The following is a 24,209-nucleotide window of genomic DNA, read 5'->3' on the forward strand; positions in this document are numbered from 1 at the left end:
CCATTAAGTTATTGAATCATTATCTATGAAATGATAAAGGGTGATTTCTAGGTTGCACGCTATTATTGTACCTATAGATGAAAAATCATCTCACATGCAAAAATAGTGCTTTTTACAAACTCTATTTTTGTAATTGAAATCTTATTAGAAAATTCTTTGAACGCAAATAGCCACAAACAAAGACCAAGAAGGAATGGGAGTGTTTTCTACAAGGGCTCACAAGTAGTCAAGTGCAATGATTAGCCTTATGGATAAGTCGAGAACCAATGTTATATCAATATAGAGATGAAACTAGGTCCCACTCTTAGGATTATGGGTATCAACAAGTTATGCACTTTTCATGGTATAAAACGATATGGAGTTGAGTAGATTGTCCCTATGACACATATGTTAAATCAATTAGATGGCTTATATGGTAAGCTTAAAACTTTTTAAAGGATCAATAGCATAATCAAGGCGTGGAAGAAGTTTAAGAGGGTAAGTCCTAGATCTTTCAATGATAGGGTCACCCTCAAAATATGTGGTATGAAGGGTTAAAAAGGATGAAAAAGCTATATTCATTTTCAGAGATTCTTGCCAGTCAGTAGAACAGTATATGAAAGAATTGGTTTCAAAGTCAAAGCTTATAAGAAAAGAATTTAAGTCTAAGAGAGACAAATTGAAGCAAAAAATTCAAAGGCTCTAAAAATAAAAAAAAAAAGAAAATAAAGGTAGAAGCAATGAAGTAAGAGTACAAAATGAAAAAAAAATCATTAAAGAATAAGAAACAACTATTAGCGACTTATCAAAACTGTATCAAAAATGCAAAAAGATGACTATTAAGGCAGAAAGACAAAAGGCTAGGGCCAAAAAATAGATAGGAATGTGATACCGCCCTCAATGAGTTGATGAAATCACATCGAGAACACAAAAGGTTATGCATCCAAGCAAAGGCCAAAGAAATAAACATCACCAATTTAGATTGTAAAAATGAAATATTAAAGAGGGAATATTCTCATAAGAAAGATGGATGTGCTGAAGCTTAAAAAGAAACTGAAGCACTTAGAGAATATATTTAAGTTCTAAAATGAAAATTAAATGAACAAGGGAATCACATCATCGTACTCACAAAAGAGCATAGGGAGTTATCATATCAAGTTCGGTGTGGCAAAATGGAAAACTTAAGGTAATAAAGGTACATAAAACATCTTGTGATCTAGATAATTAAGGCAATGATCAAGGTATGGGACATGGTTGAAAGGGTTGAAACTCTTAAGGAAGTAATCACCAAAATAGAAAAGTATGGACAACATTTGTTGAACTTTATTAAGGAGACCAAAGACTAATGTGAACAAGTCAAATGTTTTTTCAAATTAAGATAATAGATTCTATGTAAACAGACTTTTGTGAAATAAATGAAAGCTTATTTTTATTGAAAATTCTTCAAAGGGTAAATATCATCTCTCATGCATTGCATTTATAATTAGTTTTTTACTTTTCACACTAAGTCATAAATAAGCCCCTAATTAATAATTATGCTACTTAAGATTCAAGGATAGCTCTACCATTTAAAAACCCCACTCACCACCAATATAACACTAGAGTTCAAGACAAACAAATGAAATAAAAAAAACTCTAATCATTTTAATAAAATTGAAAAAAGCTCAAGAAGAGCTTAAAGGCGAGTTGGATAAAATCTTGAAAGCCTTAAATAAGTTGAATAAAGGAAAATGGGTGAAAAAAGCTCCAAATTAACCAGAGCATCTTGTGCAGAATGTAATTAATCCTTTGTACCCTTCATGATTCAACCTTTATCAAGGTCAACCTGTTCAAGGGGCATAAGCAAACTTTCATGGGGCCTATTCATACACTAACCCAGGAATGCAATCTACTACTGCACAAAGTTAGTTTCAAAGTTATGTTAATCCAATCTTTGGGGAAAAAACCTCAAAATCAATTCAGTTCCCTGATTTAGATGATTTAAACGAAAAAGATAAGTTGAAGTTAAAAATAATCAAGTCACTAAAGGACTCAAAGGCTGGCCAAAAGATGAACAGGCTCGAAAAAAAGTTACAAGTAGTGGAGAGAATCGGTTTCTATGGCTCAATAGATGTCGTTAGGCTCTGTTTAGTCCCATATGTTATTATTCATTCAAAATTCAAAGTTTGAAGTTTGATAAGTATGATGGTACAAAGTGTTTGATAACTCATCGCACCATGTATTATCGAAAAATGATTGCCTATATTAATGATGAAAAGTTCTTGATGCATGTATTCTAAGATAGCCTTGTGACGAGATGTTATATCTAGCTTGATCGATCCCATATTCACTTCTGATAGGACCTAGCCCATGACTTTATCAATTAATATCCATATATAATAAATCTAACTCCTAATTGCCTTTTCTCATAGAATATGAAGTAAAAGACAACCGAGTCATTTAAGGCATATGTCAAAAGGTGGAGGGACATAGTTGTTTAAGTTCAGCCACCTTTAACTAAAAAAAAGAAGATTATAATGCTATTTTAAGCACTTTGAAATCTTTCTATTATGAAAAGATGATAGAAAATACAAATAAAAATTTTACCAATATGGTGATATCAGGTGAAATCATTGAGAATGACATCAAGAATGGTAAGTTGGAAGGAGAAAAATCTTTGAATAAAAAAACACCTAAGAAGAAAGAGACTAAAGCTTAAGTTATGAGTTTTGAAAGATAATAGTTTTAATACTAGCAACCCTATCCACCACTAGTCTACCCTACCTCCTATCTCACTATAAATAACACCATATTTACCCATATCGGCCAACTTCACAACCATCCTACCTATCCATATATCAACCAGCTTTTAGGCCACAAACTTATATGTATGGTCCTAATCCTTAATTTTTTGTAAAACCTCCAATCTGTCCTACTTACCCAATATGAGGTTCACGAAAGCCATAAAATATACAAGAAAAGCCTATCTTTAACCTTATCTCTATGACTTATCTAGAGCTATATCGAAAACTCTACAATAATTACCTAATCGCCAATGTTCGTTTTGAACAACTTAAGCTCCCTTATCCCAAATAGTACGATTTTATAGCTCATTGTGATTACTATTGTGAAAATGTTGATCATTCTATTGTGAATTGCACCGTCCTGAAGTATAAGATGCAACATTTGATTTAAGATAAAATGATCAACTTTGATAAGGTTGAGAGTGATAAAGGCAAAGATGAAATGTTCTAGGCCTGGTAAGGACACTGAATTTAAAAATTGAAAAGAAAGATTTCTTTAAAAAGAGAATATGGGTGCTAGTAATGAATGAGAAAAATGATAGAGAATTGAGTCGATTTGGTCTTATTGCTCGAAGCTTGAATAGTTTGAGATCCAAAGGAAAAATGCTTGAAAACCGATATACCATAATTGAAACTATGTTAATTGACATTTGTATAGCATGCATTGTATTTAGAAATGTCTAGTGCATGAATCTAGGTAACATGGATATTGTAAGATCCTATATGGAGAAGAAAAATATTAAGACTTTCTACTGAAAGAATTTTAAATCCTTATTTGAGAATAAACCTTCTTGAAAAAAAAAGTATTTCGAGAAAATTAGTCATAATCAAGAAAGATTTTTTTAATTTTTAAAATTGTGGAGCCTTTGTTCAAATGAGCATTTTTCAATATTAGAAACGATTTATGAGACCTCTGGGCATAATCTCTTAATTTTTTTAGATACATTCTCTAAGACTTTGGGGCATGAATGTTATAAACCTTCGGATATTTATTTTTAAAATTGTGTGCCTCTGTTTGGAGAAGTTTTTTTTTTTTTAAGTTATGTACCTCTATCTATGAGGAGCTTTTATGTTTTGAGTTATATGCCTCTATTAGAATAAGCCCTTATTTTTAAAAGTTATATGCTTCTATTATGGATGAGTTTTATATTTTTAAAAATTGTTGAACTTCTATGAGATGAGCCTTTTATATTTTTATAAAAGTTGTTGAGTCTCTGTTGAGAGAAATTTTTTGTATTTTTAAAAGTTATTGAACCTCTGATGAAATAAGCCTTTATATTTTTAAAAAGTTGTTAAGCCTCTATTGAAAATAGCTTTTTATATTTTCAAAGTGTTGAGCCTCTATTTAGAAAAGCTTTTATATTATTCGAAAAGTCTGAGTGTCCATTTTAAAAGAGTCTTTTCAACAAAAAAAAATCAAGTTAGTTATCGGATATGTGAGTTTTCTATGTCTTTGCACAATTTCTATTTCACAAAAAATGTGCAAAAAGAGACAATTGTAGACACCCCATTTTATTTGGGGTTGATTTTATAGGATTTGCTTTTTTGTTAAATTAAAAAAACGGGGGGGGGGGGAAGAGTTTGATTTAAGTTTAAAGTCTAATGTTTTTATTGAAAATGAGAATTGGTTGGAGAGATGGATTTGGATTAAAAATTTAAAGATGAATTTGATTAGGAGATTGAAACCAAAAAGAAAACTTTTTCCTATCAAGTCTTATAAAAAGACTTTGTGAGGATGAATTAAAAAGAATCAAGCCATAAGTCAAAAAAATCTAAAGGCAAGAAAGGTTAGAAAATTCGTAAAAAATATAGGCAACAATCAAAGTGAAGAATTCAGAGATAAAATATAACAGTTTTTTATAAGAATTCTTTTTTAGGAGTTTTGGAGGTTTTAACTTGATTTTGGAGAAAACAAGAACTCATAATATTAAAATAGCATTTTTTTGGTGAATTTTTGGGTATTTTCTGGAAATTTCATAAATTGGTTGAATTTTTCAGCGATATTCAAAATTCTCAATGATTTTTTTATGTGAGTTCCTAGTTTTCAGTAGGATATTTCCAAATCCTAGTCAAACCTTAAGCAACCATTTCCAATTTTCGATGACATCCCCAAAACTCCAACAACAAACCTAGATCATGATTGAGCTCCAACATCACTTTGATGAAGTTTTGCAAAACCCAGTGCTTGATAGTGAATCTAGAAAGAAAAACAGAAGATGAGAAAAGAAAAAAAAGGAAAAAAAAAAAGAAAGAAGAAGAAATTTGAAAAAAAAATAGTTTTATAGTGACCAAAAACAACGACGTTCGGGTTTTCTAAGTCAGCCAACTTGCAAGTTTTTATTTAGCAACCTGACCCATTCATGATCCGAATCGATGACCCATTCCAGTTGCTAATGTTGAGCCAATCGAGCTGCTAAGCCAAGCTTAAGCTGCATCCTTCTAGTTTATCCTTCTTTCTACAGCCAAGTTGTTTTCTTCGAGCCAAGCCAAGTCATTCTCTTTGATAAATTATTTTTTATTTTATTTCATTTTATAATTGATTTTTTTTTGTATCTTATGTTATTTATTTTCAATTGGTTTTAACTTGTTTTTTTATATTCTTTATTTATTATTTGTTTTATTTATATAAATTTTATTTATTGATATTTTTAAAAATGTTTTTAAAAAATTCATAAACCCTACTAAACTATTGGAAGATTTTAATGGGTTTAAAAATTTTAAATTATGATTTCTACCAAACGATTGGAGAAATTCATAATAAATTTTTATTTTTAAAAAATATTTTCAAGAATTTTTTTTTATTCTACCAAATGATTAGAAAATTTTATAATAATTATTTTAAAATAAAATTATTTTTAAATCCTACAAACTTTTGTTAAGTCTTACCAAACTATTAAAGGATTTAATGACTTTGTTTTTAAAAAAATATTTCATAAAAAATTTTTTAAAAAAAACTCACCAAGCAATTGGAGGATATGCATTGATAAAAAATCATACTAAACGATTAAAGGATTTTATTAATTGATTTCAAAAAATAATTTCCTAAAAAATATGTTAATAAATCTGATGACGAAGCATATTTAGAATAGGTCCCACCAAATGATTGAGAGATATGCATTGATATAAATCCTACCAAACGTTTGGGAGATTTTATTGATTGATTTCAAAAAAATGATTTTTTAGAAAATATGTTAATGAATCCGACGACGAAACCTCTTTAAAATGGGACACGAGTTTTCATGAATACTCTTAAGGTAATAAAATTATCATAAATTATTACCAAACAATTGGAGTAATTTTAAGATCAATTTTTAATATTAAATTTACTAGATAAATTACAAACATATTTTAAAGCTTGGATAATATGAAATCAAACGGGTACCATCATTTGATGAGCATTGTGAGGGTGCTATAAACTTCTTCACATATAATCGTACTTTCAAATTTAGTCTTGGTTTTGTAAGACATAAATCTACCCTTTTTAACATACTTAAGTTAAGCTTGAGATTTCTCTTTAAAAAGTGACAGCTACAACTAGGTGGCTAATCACACCTTAATAAAAAAAATGATGATGACTTCTAAAGTCAAATTAAGCTATAGATTTACAGATCTATATGTTATGATACTAACTATCTATACTAGTTCTCTAATTATGCATTTTATCAGATTTGCACACAAGTTCCTTCATGCAAATCCAAAAGTAATAGTCCAGTTAGTATTAAAGGTTATAAGCTCGTTGACATACTTTAAAAAGCTGGTTGATTTTATGGAAAATATAGATACTATTTTTCATTTTAAACAAGTTGTGTCAAACAAGTCAATGTTCAATAGTTTATGTAGATTTGTTCCTTCAATCCATGAATGGTGGTAGGATTAGGATGACAGCTTATGTGAAAGTAAAACTGATGAGTCTTTTCTGCATAAGAACTAGAATAAAGATTTGTAACTCTTTAATGAGTGAGAAGATGAAGGACAACAACTACTTAAGATTATTGATAAAAACGTTGATGAGGGTGTTAGTCTTGAATTGATCATTATTTTGAAATGACAAAATATTAAAGCTAAATAAACTTGATCAAGATTTTGAAAAAGATTTATTTAGTACATGTTCTTAAGTTTTATATTTTGCTACTAAATAAATAATATGATTTTCAAAGTTTAAACAAACATTTCTTGGTGTCATATATCTCAAACCAAATCTACCTTTAAAGATTATTTATTTGAGCTTAAATGAAAGTCCAATTATTGTTTTTAAAGTGAACTTATTCATTTTGGACTTAATACAATTTTGATAATATTGGTTTTGGGAAATAGATTAAGTTAGAAAAGTTGTTTTTACAAGAACAAAGTTTTCCAACATAGAACTTATTTTATTTTTCTGTATAAATTCATAAGATTTTAATACTTTAATTTTATATGGTTGGAAAGCTCTTTGAGTCTACTTTCTAATGGATCAAACAAAATGAAAATCCAAATTTTTTAAGAAAAGATTTTGAATTTTTACTAGACACACTACAGTTGTCCAAAAAACTGCACAAAGGGTAAATTTGAAAATTCACTATAACTCGTACACAGTGAATTAGGTGATGAACTTTATATGGATTGAAAATCTTTAAGTCTAGTTTCTAAATCTTTAAACATTTTATGATTTAGATTTGTATAACTCAAGTTATGATCAAATTAGTGGGTAGAGTACAGAATGGGAAATAACCACCAGCTTAGACAGGATCGATCCCCTCTAGAAGGGATCGATTGCTTCCTCAAATAGAATGCCCCCCAAGCTGAAAATCCAGAAAAGGGATCGATCCTCCTACATAGGGGATCGATCACCCAGGAAAGGGATCGATCCCCTCAAGAAAGGGATCGATCGGGTAAGGCTTTTCAAGCACAAAATCGTGCTTAAATCAACATGAACCAATCAATCCCCTCAATAAGGGATCGATCGGTTCTAGGTGTGAAGACCTCCAACAACTACTTTTTCATCATTTCAATGAGCATTTCTTCACTCCAAGCTTCCCCAATGGATAGTTTCTTAATTTCTCTATAAATTGGGCACTCCAACACACCAAGAAGCAAGAGGAATCAAGACGAATCAAGAGAGCAAGAGCTAACAAGCAATATTTTTTTTCTCAGATAATCAAGAGTTCTTAGAGCTTCAAAGTCTATATCCTTGCTGCATTCATTGAATCCAAATTATCTTTTTTTTATTCATTCATCTTTGTCTTGTCTATACGTTTGTATACTTCAAATTAGCAAATATCCAACCTTTAAAAGGTTCTTAGAGTTTGCCAAACGCTTGAAATTTTATTGTGTGATTATAAGCTTAAGAGAGAGGATAACCCTTAAGAATGTATTGTGTTGAGTTTGTAAAACTTGGAGAAGCTTGTTTGTAATCATCAACACATAGTGGATTTGAATCTTGGTGTGGACAATCAAAAGAGAGAACATAGGTGTCTTGTGGAGAAAGACGAAACCTCTATAAATCATTGTGTTTGATTTCTCTATCCATATCTCCTTATAATTTATTATTATTCATATTTGATTTTAAGTTTATTGATTGTTATTACCTTCATTATATTTTCATCAAAAGAGCTTATTGTCTTAATTTTCATTCAACTATATTGAAATCATTATTTGGGAAGAATTTGGAGAGATCCAATTCACCCCTCTTTTAGATAACCATCTAACCTATAAAGCTAACAGAGGAAAAATAGACTTGGTTGATTAGTTATTAAAAATGACGACAGCACATGACAAATTAGTGACAAACATCAAATCAACAAAAAAAAACCTTACCAATCTCTAGGTTAAGATTATTTTTGGTTTGGTTTTGTTCTTAAAGTGAGTTAGGGGTAGAAAGGAAGAAAAAGGAAAATCTGGTGTTTCCTGGTATATGGTCAAGGCTTACGATGGTCAACAATGGTGAAAGTGGCTACAACACTTCAATTATTGGGTTTTGGGTCTAGTTTAGGTAGTCTTTAGAAGAGAAAGAATGACATTGGCAGTTTGAGTTTAAGGTAGCTTTGGGTTTAGTTGACTTCGGGTTGTGCTCTTGGCAAAAAAAGATAGAGACAATAGTGGGTGGTTTTTAACTTCACGTTTAAATTTAAGCTTTAGCAGGGATATTTGGAAAGAGCAACTTAAAAAAAAATGAGAACAAGTGGAGTTTAAAGGTGGTTTTTTTTATGGTATCATTGTAAAGCAGTAATTGACAGAAGTTGTGGCAGGCTTCGTAAAAAACTGGATATTTGTTCTTGGTGTTTTTGGCTGGTTAAACAAGTTTAGAGAGAAATAAGAGGTTTGGGACTTGTAGAAAGGGAAGTAGAGAATGGGAAATAAAGGAATAATATGATTTTTTAGGTTTTGTTCTAAGCTTAAAATAGTAGCATTTTGAACGCAACAAAAAGGGATCCGTAAGTTGAAAATCTAACCCAACTCGATTGATTTGGTAATTTTTTTTATTGTATTTCTTTTTTTTGTTTCTATTTTTTTTTCATCTATATTTTGATTTCTTTAATTTTTTGCTTTTAGTTGATTGAAAAATAATGAAAAAAGAAAAGAACTTCTAATTTTTGTGTGATTTATTATAATACTTTTGCATGAATAATTATAATTGCATGATATTTTGCATGGATCTAATTTATTATTTGCATGATTTATTATATATTGACATGATTATTTCTACATGATCTATTATAATATTTTTATATGATTTATTTTGTATGATTTACTTTGCATGTTTTGATTATGATATTATCGCATAATTTTTCCTTGATATTTTGATAAGATTTTTGTATGACAATACTTTTGTAAATAAATAAAAAGGAATAAAAACCATGTGAATTAAGGCATAAATAAGATAACATGTGATTAATTTATTATCAATTTTGGACATTTTAGAGGTGTTAAAACCTTTCTTGCATGTAACTAACTCCAAAACTTAGTTCTTTTGATGTAAACTAGAGCCTATTCTTCTTAGAAATCCTTAGTCAAGTTTAAGACAACCTTAAAAAGGATAGATTCACATAAGTGACCAATTACACTTAGATAACAAAGATTGATAGCAACTCCATATTTTTTATGTTTAATGGATAGTTTTCTAAACTTGAACGTTATGACAATGTTCACTTTTTACCCTTATCTCATCTATATACTGCCTCTGAAATAGCCAAACTTTATTTGGACCAAGTTCAAAAATTACATAGAACTCCTAAGGCAACCATTTTTTATAGAAACATTTGGGACCAAAAAGTGCTACTTAGGAAGATTTCACAATACTCAATTCAATTTCCAACATTTGATCTTTAAGGACAATGATCCACTAAAAAAGAGGGTAATATGATGAAGCAAATAGGAAAGGGCAATAGCAAGATGATGGCCATAATCAAAAGTTAGTAGCTAAGTTAAAAAAGATGAAAATGAAGCTGAATTTAGCTAAAGCTAAGCTAGGAATGAACTTAGTAGCTAAAAAGAGAGCTAAATTTGTGAATATAAACAAGAATAAAGGTGCAACAGTCAAAGATGATTTGGTAACTGACCATTAGTTTATTTTTATTAAATTTTATGTAAAAAATTATCATATAATATGTTATGGCAGCTGTTAGTCTTTTATCAATATTTGCATAGCATTTTTATGATTTCTACTATGGCACTATAGAAAAATTGTAACACGTGTGTAGCTATAAATAATTGTTTTGTAGCAAACTCAAATTATGGAATGAAAAACAAGTTCTTCACTATTCTTTGTTCTTTTCTCTACTCTATTTCTCTATTTCTCTCTTTTTTTAAGTCATTTCAATTTTAATTTCTCTCTTCTAGTTACATTAAGTTGTGACAATTTGAAACCAAACACATATGTCATCATCTATTCATCTTATAGAAAACTCAAATCAAAACTCAAAATGCTCAGACTAATCCAAATTCCAAACCCTAGGATACCTAAATGACAATAGAAACCTTTTTATATTTTCTTATCTAGCATTCATCTTGGATCTCAACTAAACTAAAATAGGAGCTTCTATTTGCATTTTTTATTTTTTTAGCTACATCTAAAATTTTTTATTTCAAAAATACCCCCAAATAAAATTACTTAATTAACCTTTGTAAATCGCCTTTTAACCTACTTAGTTTTTGTTTAAGCTTTCGAAAATGCATATCGACAAGTTTAAAGACCTAAAAGCTTGTAAACCTTAATTCCGAAACCCTAAACTTTATAACCATAAACCTTAATCCCTAACCCTATACCTTTAACCACAAACCTAAGCCACTAAATCTTAAACATAAACCTCAAACCATATACCATAATCCCAACCTCTAAACCCCAAAACCTTGTCCAAGTATGATTTAAAGGCATATGTATTACATACATGTATGTGTTTACACAAATAGGAGATTCCATATGTGTTTACGCATATAGAAGGTTACATGTATGTATTATATGATGACAACATATATGTTTATTAATTGTTATATAAGTACATAAAATACCAAAAAAAGAAAAATGTTTAACATTTCAAAAGACAAAAACTATGCATGAATATATGTCATACAAAAACTTATAACTAAAGTCTTAATCTTTTATCCTTTCATTTCGCAAATAAACATGTCTAGGTGTAGACTAAACTAAAGTTGGTGATTGAGTTTTCGGTGATGTTACTGTTTGGGTGAAGAGCGAGTGGGCACAAACGGTGTTGCTAAGGGCAATGATCTTGTCAATATTAAGGGTGGGGAGCAAGCAAATATAGGTGGTCTATATTGACTATTACTAGTAGCTGGTCTAGACTAACTGATACTAGCCACCTTTGAGGATTCAAACAGTAGGTCACATACATTAAATAACACTCTTTTACATTCAACCACATTTTGATCTAATCCACTAACGATAACACTTTTAATAAATGACATTATCGTTGATATGCGACTCTACACATTGAACAAGATAATCACTATCAATAACACATAATTGCTATTAAAACTCAACAATAACAAATAAATTAACTACCCATAATTTCACTGCTAAGCTCTTTATTGATTAATAATGATCGAAATTTGAAACCTCGTTCTAAATTTTGAATGCATTGATATGAAATGGATACATACAAAGCATCACAATCCAATGAACATTTGCCTAGTGTTTGACATCATCACTTTTAACATTCTTCATGCAAGACATACATATCCCATCTCTCTTATAACTTGTTTAAAAAGTTATATGCCACTTGATAGGTACTGAATGATGAACCTTGATTAACTCAAGATGAAACCAAAATGGTTAGAAGAATGGTTATGGAACCAAATCATTGTATAACCCTCTTTAAATGATAAGGTTTAATGATACTCTGTACTTCAAACACATAGAAAAAAGTAACCTCATACAATGGGTATTGCTGTCGTTGTTTTACAAGGTTACGAGCATACCTTGTTTGGTCACAAGTCATTCAATTACTAACATAATCACTGTAATTTATCGACAAATATATAAGGCCTTTATTGTAGAGCACTAGGCTAAGTGTTAGAATATTCCAGTATAACTATTGAACATAGTTAAAGAAATTGCTTATAAATCCACGCCTACATCAAATACATGAAGCATCACTATTCAAATATTTTTTGAATCAAATAAAAAAGTTAAAACAAGATCATATTTGAAAAAACGTTATATATCCAACAATTTGATGAATGCCAGACCTGCTCGTTACACCAAGCTACCTATATAAATATGCTAGCAAAACTACTCTTCAAGTATATCTACTAGTCTAGCTGAAGTCACCCATAAAGGATAAGTATGCTACTAATACCTTATCATTACTCTTGTTAATAAACAGAGTATACCCTAAGAGATGGAGTAAAAAAGCCTACTCGCACACTCTACACCTTAATTAGAAGTTATATCCCTAGTATCTTCAAATGTATTCCACAACCACCACAATTTAACTACTGCACCCCGATAAAATTTATCTCATTGGCTTGGTTGTCTCAGCCTCTTACAATTTAAGTAACTCATCAGCATTGCATTCACCTCATCAACCATCACATGAGTTTGATGAGAAACCATGGCTACCCTGACATGTTACGAATGATGACTCATCATTTAGTGTGATTGTCATTTCATCAAATGGTAAGAGAAAGGTGTTCATCTTAGGTTGGCACCTTTCAACAATTATGAACATTATTGTATTCTTGGACAAACGACAGATGTAATCGATTAATAACTGCAACCATGACTAAATAACATGTGCATGGATACACTAACGGGAAACATCTAGAGGCTATTGTTGTAACTTTGTCACATGATTGATCGATTTCAACATAACTCATTCTTATAAATAAAAACTAGTTATTAACTTTACAAATCTTAAGTAACAAGAATAAATTATAAGCATCATTGTGATTGAAAAGACTCTTAAGGATAGAAGCATTCATCAGCCCTTTAAAAAAAGACTCAATCAATTTTTTTGCATCATCTCCACCCTTATTTTCACGTTGCTAGGTGGGAGGTCTGTCTTCAAGAATAATATCATGCTCTATCAACAATGGAGTCATCCACATATTTTTCGACTCATCATCTCCTTTTAGTGATAGTCAAACACAATCGAGTGTCAGCTATAACACGTTCCCTACCTCTACAAACACCAGTTTTTCTCGTTTGTGCCATATCTATTATTACATAGAAGAAATAGTTAACACTTTGTCTCTCAAATATTTCATTCCAACAAATTCAAAGCAAATATGCAAATTAACCCTACACTGAATATGTTTTATACTTATAATCAATACTATAAAAATATATATTAATACAGATATTAAATTGGAAATTAGTTTCATGATTTTTAAGTTCTCAGACTCCAAAATTTTCTAAAAGCTTTAATTTTTGGATTTAAATTTTTTAAAATATTTAAAAGTTTCAAAAATTCAAATCTAGAATCGACTATATCACGCATAATTCAAATCAAACCCATAACGTAATCAAAGAACTTAATCAAAATCAAATAAAATCAAAGATAAATTACCTCTAAATTAAAGTTTGGTGATTTGATTAACTCTAAAACTCAATGATTTAAGGTTTGAATTTTAGGATTTAGGGTTTGAGAGTTTAGAGAGAATCTATTTAGAGAGAAATGTGTGTGATAGATGTGAAGAGTGAAAAGGTGTTTAGGATATGTTTGGCATACAAGATTATAATAGGTTAGGATAAGATGATATTATGAATAAGATTAGATTAAATAATGTCATCTTATCTCATGTTTGATGTGTGCAAGAATTATGATAGGATAATTTATTTGTTGATCAAAATTATTTTTTATCAAAATTTATACAATTTAAATTATTGATATAATTTTTAAGAGTATAATAGAACATATAAATTTAATCTAATAGATTAAAAATAAATCTCTTCACTTTAAAAAAATTGAACCATCTTATACCAAAAGGATGATTAATCCTTCTTGTAATCCTAGCTATTTCTTTAAATACAAACCAAACATAATATAAGATAATTATTATTTTATTATATCCATCATCCTATGCACCAAACATGATCTTAAGGTTTAGGATTATAGGTTATAAAGTTATGTTTAGTACACAAAATTATAATAGGATAGGATAAAATGATAGTATGAATAAAATTAAATTAAATAATATTATCCTAATTTATGTTTTATATGTGCAAGAATTAAGATAAGATAATTTATTTATTAATCAAAATTATCCTTCTTCAAAATTTATAAAATTTAAATTATTGATATAATTTTTAAGGGCACAATAAAACATGTAAATTTAATCTCATCAATTAAAAATAGTTCTCTTTATTTTGAAATGATTGAATTATCTTAGATCTAAAGGATAATAATTATTTTTGTAATCATATTTCTTTCAATTAGATACAAACTAAATATAATATAAAATAATTATCATATTATTTTATTTATTATTTTATGTATCAAATATCATTATAGTGAATTAAATAAAATATAATTTTTAAATTTTGAACGTGGAATATAATAAGTAACTGAGTGTAGATTAAAAAAATGTAAATAGAAGCACTCCATTAAAATCCCTCGTGTTTTTTAGACTCCGCAAATCTCTTTGTAACCAAACCCCTCTCCCTTCCCCTCCCCAGGAAGTCCTCGTTTTAAACAGGCCAAACTCTTTCCAAAGGGCTCATTTTCACTTCAACCACCAAAATGGCTGATACCCAAAGGTTTCATTCCTTTTCTTCCCTTGATAAAGCCTCAAAACCTTCCCTTGACAAAGCGTCAAAACCAGAGTTATTTCGTGCTTTGGAGTCTTCTTTAGGCTCTTCTTTTTGCTCCGACTCAATTTGTCCCACCCCAAATCCTCTAATCATTGTCATAAGTGGTGCAAGTGGAGCAGGCAAAGAAGCAGTCATCAAAAGATTGAGAGAAATTAGAGAAAATCTTCATTTTGTTGTTACTGCTACAAGTAGAGGAATGAGGCCTGGTGAAGTTAATGGGAAAGATTATTATTTTGGGTCAAAGGAAGAGAGAGTTTTTTCTCAAGGGTTGAGAAAGATGAGCTTTTGGAGTATGCCTTAGTTTATGGTGATCATAAAGGAATACCGAAGAAGCAAATGAGGGAGCTTATGCTAAAGGGTGTGATATTGTATTGAAGTGGATATTTGAAACATTGAGGAAGATTCTTGGGGTTTCTGAGGTGTTGAAATTCTTTGTGGCTGAGAGTGAGTTGGCACTTGAAGAGAGGCTGATTGAGAGGAAGACTGTGTAAGGAGGAATTGTTAGTCAGGATTGCTACTGCTAGAGAAGAGGTGAAGTTTGTGAAGAGTTTTGATTATGTTGTTGTGAATGCTCAAGGGAAGCTTGAGGAAGCTGTGAATTTGGTGGGGTCTATCATTGATGGATGGCTAAGGTCAGGCAGAGGAGGCCATTTATTTGAGACTTTTCATGCAGAGGGTTCTTCGGTTCGGTTTTTAGAATTAGTTTTTGGTTTCTTGTTTTTTTTTTTTTTTTTTGGGGTATTTGTTTCTTTTATTTGTTGAACAGGGAACATTATATAGTATGTTACAATTCTTAAATTAGAGGAGTTGCCCAGTAATCATCAATACGATACAAAGCAAAATTAGAATTCAATAACAGTTCACTTTTCAAGAAAGAGAATCAATTCTTTGAACCCTCTCCTTTTTCTGAGCTGGAGTCCATGTGTTCCAGTCATGGGTACAAGTTTTGTTATCATGCTCTTTTTCTTTCCACATGAAATATGTTGTCATTATCGCACATCGGGCAATAAGTCATTTATAAAAGGTCCATGCATAGCATGTGTGGATGCTCAAATTAATTTTCCCTGTGAAGTTGAGGTGAACGGCATGTAGCACATCTTTTTCATATTAAATGAATTCAAAAAAGTCGTAAGAAATAAAAATGAAATTTTGTGGAAGGATCGAAGATTAGTGGTACAATTGAGGAAATGTCACAAAATTTTAAATTTCAATCCAAATCATTCAGACGTTTACTAAAAGTTTTAACTTAATAGTTTCAAATTGAGACATACTAAGAAACGTTCATTTCTTCACCTCTCATAGAAAGGCAGTTACAAAGTGGTAAATAATCAAGGAACTGAACGACAGTTTATCATTGATATGATGGATATTAATTAACCAAATAGGTGAAAAGGGGATGCCAATGTATCAAATCTGCAAAAATGGGGTTGTAGAAAACCTAATAGCCTTGAACATTGTAACCAACTCAGTCTCAAGAAAATATGCTTGGTTGCTACAGCTAATCTATATTCCAAGACTCCAGCACAATTACATCTACCATGTCCTTTTCAAGATCCGAGAGTTGGAAGCAGAAACTCTTACCACCTATTATTTGGTGGTTTAACTTTATAAATACGAACTATCCAATTAGATGTCGTAAATGCCTCTTCTAAGTGCTCAAGTTTAATGTCTTTATTTCCAATTTCAACACCTCGCGCACGATCATAGCTGCCATATCAGGAAACAATGGTAGAGATTTAGCAAATATAGCTATAATAGATAAAATATATCATTTTCATATGTGCACATATTTTAGTACCAACAACTTGAAAATGCCAACTTACCCAGGAGGTTTGCCATATTCTGTCACCAGCTCTCCAAACCGATAGTAACATAGCTTGTACCTAACCATAAATAAATAAATACATATATATATGAACAAAACTTTTAAACACCCAAAAGCATTATAGTAGAGATGTCATAGGTAGGATATGTGAAGAGAAGAACATTCCCCATCCCATCCCTGGTTTCTTATATTATGCACATCCCTATACCCATACTTAACGAGTATTTCAAATTCATCTCCATCCCCATCTCCATAGGTATTAACAAGTATGGATAATCCCCTACCATGGTTTTTTAGAAAAATAAAAAAAAAATTTTATTTTTTTATTTTTATCTTGCATATTTAAGTAATTTTTTATAAATATGAATTTTTTAAACACAAATATATTAGTTCCAATAAATCTTAAATAAAATTTATATTATTAAATAAAAAATTAAATTATTAAATATATATATAAATATATATATATGGTACAGGTACGGCAAAAGTGCTATATTACCCAGCCCCGTACCTGTACCTGATAAAAAATTTAAAACCATAACCATCCCATCTCCATCCCCATTCCCAAAATACCCATCCCCATCTCCATTAGGTAAAAAATTAGGTTTTCCAACAAGTTTAGGTAAAATTGACATCCCTGTTAGAGAGTACTAAAGAAAGAGAGAAATAACAACTTCAAGAACTTACATGAGGCAATTCAACATTTTAGGAGCTGCACCTTTGTCAACACGATATTCACCATTAACAAGGTAGTCAGGTTCCTTGATTACAGGAAATACTCCACCTCCAATCCTCACCATCCACAAAAATCTATTTCACAATAAAATGTAATTAGAGTACAATTGTGCTGGCATAGAGTATAAACTATTGTGCAAATATAGGAAGAAACTTGCTAGGTAAAATTGTCTTGACAAATGGCCATTCAAAACAATTTTCAAAATGCTAGATGGTAGAAAACCACTTCTACATACTCAAAACAAATATGATTTCCTATTCCTTTTTCATCTTCTTTTTGCTGCTCATGTACCAAGAATGGTTTAAATACATCCATCAATCAAACTACAAAAGCATCAGTCTTCATAATTCAAGATAAAGACCTAAGGTCATGTTTGGTGAATAAGATGATAGATAGGATAGGATGTAATCATCCTATACCATGTTTAGTTTATATCTAAAGAAAGGGGTACAATTGCAAGGAGGATTAAATCATCCTATTATTTTTAATTCATGAGATTAAACTTACATGTCCTATTATACCCTTAAAAGTTGCATAAAAAATTTAAATTGTATAAACTTTGAGAAAGGGTAATTTTGACTAATAAATAAAATTATCCTATCCTAATCTTTGCACACATAAAACACAAGATAGAATGACATTATTTATTCTAATCCTATTCATAATATCCTCTTATCCTATCCTATCATACTCTTGTACACCAAACATAACCTAATAATCATTAAACAATCAAAGCAGATTTTCATGCAATCTCTTATGTTATGCACACTGTTCATACACAGTAAATGAGTGAAATAGAGATAGAGGCAAAGACAGAGTGAGAGATCCAGCCCTAATTGTCATACTTTTAACCGTACAGACCAGTGTTAATTATTCAATCAGACTACACCACCAATCCAACTATCCCAGTATGAATGGCATGAAAGTTCATGATTTAAAGCAAAGAACCAAGAACAATTAACCATTCAAGGCATCTTTCACACAATGCCTGATGAGCTGCAGCTAGACACACAAAAATTATGACTAAAATAGGAGAGAGTGATTTCCAATCTTACTTGTTAATATCATCAGAAGAATAACCTGTAACACCTCCAAAGACAACTAAAACATAATCCACATCAAGTGATCTCATTATCTCATATGCCTCATCTTCATAAGATGACATTGCACGCCCAACAGTAGCAATATGTGTATTATTCCAAGTATTGTTGTCAACAATAACAGTTCTGTTTCCCATGGCAGTGATTTGATACCCATAATCCCACCAAGACATCACCTTAGCATCTGGAGGAGTATTTTGCCGAAGCCAAAAGTATGCCTCACGATAATCATCAAATATCACCCTATTCCCATGGGCACCTCTTGCAGCCAGCACAATTGAAGGAGATGAGTAAGCCTCTGAAGTGACCCATGTACAGTGGGTAGCATACTTACTGAGCAAGTAAAAAGCACCAAAGAGCAATGCCATAGCACCATTTTTCTGGAAAGGTTGGGATTGATCAAGGGAAGCCTATTTGGAAAATAAACAAGAGTGGTTATTTCTTAGTATAGCCCAAACAAACCAAAAAGAACCCTAACATTATGGCTAGAAACACAAACTATAAGAAATACCTGCAATTTCTACTCCTTGATCACATGATTTAGGAATTTCTTTATACCTTTATTTCAAAAAAAAAAGGAATTTCTTTATACCTCGTAGACATAATAAAGGCCTGTGGCACCAGATAGTTCTACGTACTACTTTTTACACTTGCCACATAGAAGAAACAAAATTGGTCAAGCCTTTATCTTCCAACAAAAACCCATGCTATCAAAATAGATCTACAGAAGCAATGGATGAGATTAAGCACGATAACAAATTAAAGACTAGCATTTACAACACTAACTCCTTTGGTCACAGGAAATATAAGAACAACGGAAGTTTTATCTTATAGGAGACCTTTAGATCAACTGAGTTGACACAAAATTATTCACTTTGCTTCCTAACTTAGAGAGGGAAACATTAATAAAGATAGAGAATATCAGAAATGGAAACCATATTATCGTCAAACAAGGAATCCAAATGATTCAATTTAACTCATAAACTTATTAGAAAGAACATTATTTTAAAAGCAGTCAATCAAAAGCTTGGGTTTTCTACCAAAAACAATACATGAAACCATACAAACAAAGATCATTTAAGCATGCATCAAATACAAGTTCAGTCACTGCCAATAATTATACACAAAAGTAAAAAAACTTTAAATTAACTATCAACTGTGGCACATTAAATCACCAAAATATGAATGTTGACTAAAAATGAAGGAAATACATGTCAGAGTTTACATTCCTTTCCTCACCATATAACAAGATCCAGAGAATGGCAAACCAACGGTTTGGTTACAGATATCTAGATATATCCTTAATTAGTACCATTACTGAAACTCCTTCCATAATATTTTATGACACAAAATCTAAGTGATTTCAATTTACAGAACCTTTATCCTGTAACACTAAAGCGTAACGTTACATGTTACAAGACAAGACAGTGGGACTGGAAAGGAAGAAGAAGCAAGAAAGGAAAGAAAATAGAAGAGTAAAGGACGAATTTGCAAAGCAGGACCTTCCTCTCTAAGGTATTTAGGAAACTTGGGAAAAGATAGAAAAGGTTAAAAAAATGAATAGGAATCAGAACTATTTCATGCTAATTCAGCCGGATCATCTGTAAATTGTAACTTCAAATTCACAATAACAATGCAGTAATCAGGTGGACTATCAATTAATTAACATATCTTTTTCTTACTGACCCCTGTTTATAATATAACCCAAGGATGTCAAATTATGATTACGGCTAATTTTTTTCAGTTCAGTGTGATAGATGGAGAGACTCCCACAAACAGCTTAATGGGATTAGTAGGCTTTACATCACAAACCAAAAGCTTCCCAATCAAGTTATCTCATTTCACACTTGACATGAAGAAAGAAACTCTGAAAGAAAAGCTCATTATATGTCCAAGGTAACCAAATAATGCAACTGAATATGCCAGAGCAAAGCAGAATAATCAGTTAATTCCACCAATTATGTCTAGAATGATAAGTTGTTATCATCAATGCATTACAAAGATATCCAATAGACATGAAGTATTAACAATAACATCAAACAAATAGTTGAAACAAGTATTATCTCCTTACTAGTTAAAATAAGTGCACAAAAACAAATTCTTATTACTTGAAGTTTCAGTGTTCTAATTTTTTCCTTTGGCAAAGGACTACAAGCATTTTTATTTCAGTAGCATTAGCTCGAAGCTCAAGGAATAACAGGCACATTCAGATCAAACAACTGAGAGAGTGAGAGAGATCATAACAACAGTAAAACTAAAGCAATAATTATTCTATGTGCATAACAAGAGACAGACAAGCAAAATATCAGAGATAGGGAAGAGAAATAGAGAGAGAGAATGACAGGCAGGAGTCACCTTAGAAGAGGCCTTTGCACTGCTAGTTCCTTTAGTGGAACCAGTCTGGACAACCTTGTTCTTCGACCTCAACAGTACAGTCAAATTCTTCACGGTGGCAGAAACAGCAATAGCACTAATAAGGCAAACTGCAGGTGTAGCAACAAGAATCAACCGAACCATGACACCAGCAAAATACAAGCTTGTGAGGCCATACATGACGATAAACATAGTGGCATCTGACAACCGTTTGAAGCAGAAATAAACACCAGCTGGGAAAAGGAAAAGCAGGATATGGAAGTCAAACATGAAAGATGACCATGCTGTTGGCTGATGCTCAGAAACAGATGCAATAATGGGGATGTGATCCTTGGCATAGGTTGGATCCAGCAAAGAGTAAAACCTTCCTGTCCAAGGTGAAATATAGCCAGATACTGTGCCTACTCCCAAGGCGACACCTCCCACAGCTACTGCACAGGTCACGGTGATCCTCAAAAAGGCTTGAAACAATTTTGTGTCACTAAGCATGTGCTTCACCCAATCTAAAAAATAGAAAACCTGCACAAGTAGTCCAAACATGCGTAATGCAACTTTCTATTTCTAGCTCAACACTGGGAAGATAGATTCACTAAACAAATTTCTGCAAACCAATTTCATATTATTATTTTACAAACAAAATTAGTTTTTTTTTCCTTTTCACTTCGCAGTGATTTTTGCATAAATAGGAGCAGAAATACAGAACAACACCAAGCAGAAATATCCCACTCAAAAACCGTTCCCATGATAACATGACAACACTTTTTATCTTACCTGAAAATATTTCACAGATAAAAAACTCTATTCCCACTAAAATAGACCAAACTATATATCACAAAAATTCTGTTTTTCCAGTTTATGCTTTTGCTTATATAAACAAGACAAATTTACCCCCATTTTTCAAGCACCAATTGTTAAGACAACTATAAGACTACTACAAATTCATTACATGAGACTAAAGAGAAAAGAAGCTTGAAATAAAGTGCAAAACCTGCATCAAGAAGAAGACACCCATGGCGGCCATATGTTCACCAGATTGTACATGTTGAAATCCAACAAACCGAATCTGCATTGCGAGCAACATTCCCAAAACATACATACAATTATAGGCAACATATAACCTCATCGAATACCTCCCAGTAATCAAAAGCACCAACACATAAAGTGGGATCAAGTTAATAATAAAAACATATCCTCCCCAAGCGGAAACCATGTAAAAATAGCCAAAAGCCGAAGCCAAACCCCAAGCCAACGATCCGGTATTAACCGCCTTCACGAATAAATAAAACGTGAAAAGTAAAGCGAAAATGGCAACTCCTTCATTATCATAAGAACCAGCCACGGACCTGGATATGTAACCAGGACAAACAGCAATTAAAATTGCAGCAACAAGCCCAGCCCCGGAATCCCATATTTCTTTCCCGAAGAAATAAGCAACGAGGGTCGTATTCGAAGCGAAAAACGGAGCCGTTAAAACGCACACTTCACGGATATGGACGGCGAAACGAAGGAAATGGAGGAGGCGATAAATAAGTGCGGCGGTTACCATGAGGCCAGGGTAAAGGGTGCCGCCAATGATTCGGCCTAAAGGATACCAGCTTTCAGAGTCGAACCAGTTCCAGAAATCGTAGAAGCCGTTTTGGGTAAGGTAAAGGGTGGTACGGTAGTTGAAGTAAGGGTCGAATTCATGGATCATGGATTCATAGCGGAGGACGGAGAAGAGACGGGTAATGAAGGCTAAGATGTAGACAAGACAGAGGATTGAGACTCGGATCAGGAGTTCTTGTTGCTTTGTTTTGAGTTTAAAGGTTTTTAGTAGATCTGATCCGGCGGTGTTCGACATGGTTATCTTGCTGCAGATTTTGGGTTTAGTGTGGTTTTGAGAGGATCATGTCAAGGAAATGGCGAATGAAATTGTAAGGATGAGAAAAGGAAGGGAGTGTTGAGAACTCAAAACCCTTGAAGAACACTGGATTAATCTATAGTAGTTGTTGTTGCAGGCTATAGTTCTAAGTGCTGATGTCTCGAATCAAAGTGCCTTTGTTTGTTTTCGTCAACTTTTTCTGGGCCATGAACTGGGTTTTATGAGTTCTTCTATTTATGGGTCTGTTCATGTTGAGTTGGTCTTTGTCCTTTATTTCAGACCAAAATTTTGCCCAACTTGGCCTTAATTAGTTTTTGTCATACGTGAATGTTTGTGAATCACAGCAACCCACGTGAGAATCACAAGCAATGTGTTCACCACCGAAATTTGGTGATGCCAATTACAAGTGAAGAAGAGAAAAATGAAGAAAGAGGAAATGGGGAGAAAGAGTCAGCCGATTCCTCTCCTTTTTCTCTTTTTATTCTTGTCATTATTGTTGCCATCAATAATTTCTTACCGACTTAGACAAAACTTAAGGATAATGACATATCAATAAGTTTTTACTTTTGACTAAAATTAGTAAAAAGACGACGAACTGCTAACATAATTTATTATTTAATAAATACATAATCGTATTTTTAATAAAAGTGTTAATTGATATATAATTCTTGACTTTTTTTTTATTGATATTTTTTATTATCTATATTTATAATTTTTTAATTTTTTGGATTAAAAAATATCGATAAAGTTATTCTTAACTTGTTTCATTGCTTCCATTCTTCTTAATACTGGAGTAATAAAAAAAATGTAATTCAAATTTTTTATTTTAGATAATTTCATATTTTTAACAAGTGTTAATTGATATATAATTCTTGACTTATTTTTTTTATCGATATTTTTTATTATCTATATTTATAGTTTTTTCATTTTTTGGATTAAAAGATGTCGATGAAGCTATTCTTAACTTGTTCCATTACTTCCATCCTTCTTAATACTTAAGTAGTAAAAAAAAGAAAGTAATTCAAATTTTTCATTAGATAGTTTCTCTAGAAGTTTGACCACTTTAATTTTTGCTTTTGATTATTTTTATCATAAAATTTTTTCATAAAAATCTTTTTACCATCTGTAGTAACAATGATTTAAGGAATCTATGAATTTGATAGAATTTCATTCAGTAATTATTTTGTTTTTTCTATCATGGTGATTCCAACTTAAACTGTATAAACTTGCTCCCATTAAATTGTGAAATAGCAAATTTTATATTTTTTTCATCTTCATTATGTGCTAATAAATCTTATC

General features: G+C 31.3%; 1 protein-coding gene and 1 pseudogene across 1 annotated transcript; one reads left to right on the plus strand and one right to left on the minus strand.

Moving 5' to 3' along the window:
* The first annotated feature begins 14,842 nt into the window (after positions 1–14,842).
* Positions 14,843–15,798, plus strand: LOC111295668 (guanylate kinase 3, chloroplastic pseudogene; annotated as a pseudogene).
* A 485-nt stretch (positions 15,799–16,283) lies between these two features.
* Positions 16,284–23,067, minus strand: LOC111295690 (dolichyl-diphosphooligosaccharide--protein glycosyltransferase subunit STT3B). Its single transcript, XM_022889303.2, has 6 exons — positions 22,038–23,067; positions 21,032–21,568; positions 18,632–19,086; positions 17,528–17,650; positions 16,839–16,898; positions 16,284–16,722 (listed from the first exon to the last, which is right to left on the minus strand). The coding sequence occupies exons 1-6, from the start codon at positions 22,887–22,889 to the stop codon at positions 16,593–16,595; spliced, it is 2,157 nt and encodes a 718-aa protein (XP_022745038.1). The 5' UTR covers positions 22,890–23,067; the 3' UTR covers positions 16,284–16,592.
* Between the last annotated feature and the right edge of the window lie 1,142 nt (positions 23,068–24,209).

The sequence above is a fragment of the Durio zibethinus genome, chromosome 14, assembly GCF_047325235.1.
Source record: "Durio zibethinus cultivar Kanyao isolate XHJ-2024 chromosome 14, ASM4732523v1, whole genome shotgun sequence".
Classification (NCBI taxonomy): Eukaryota; Viridiplantae; Streptophyta; class Magnoliopsida; order Malvales; family Malvaceae; genus Durio; species Durio zibethinus.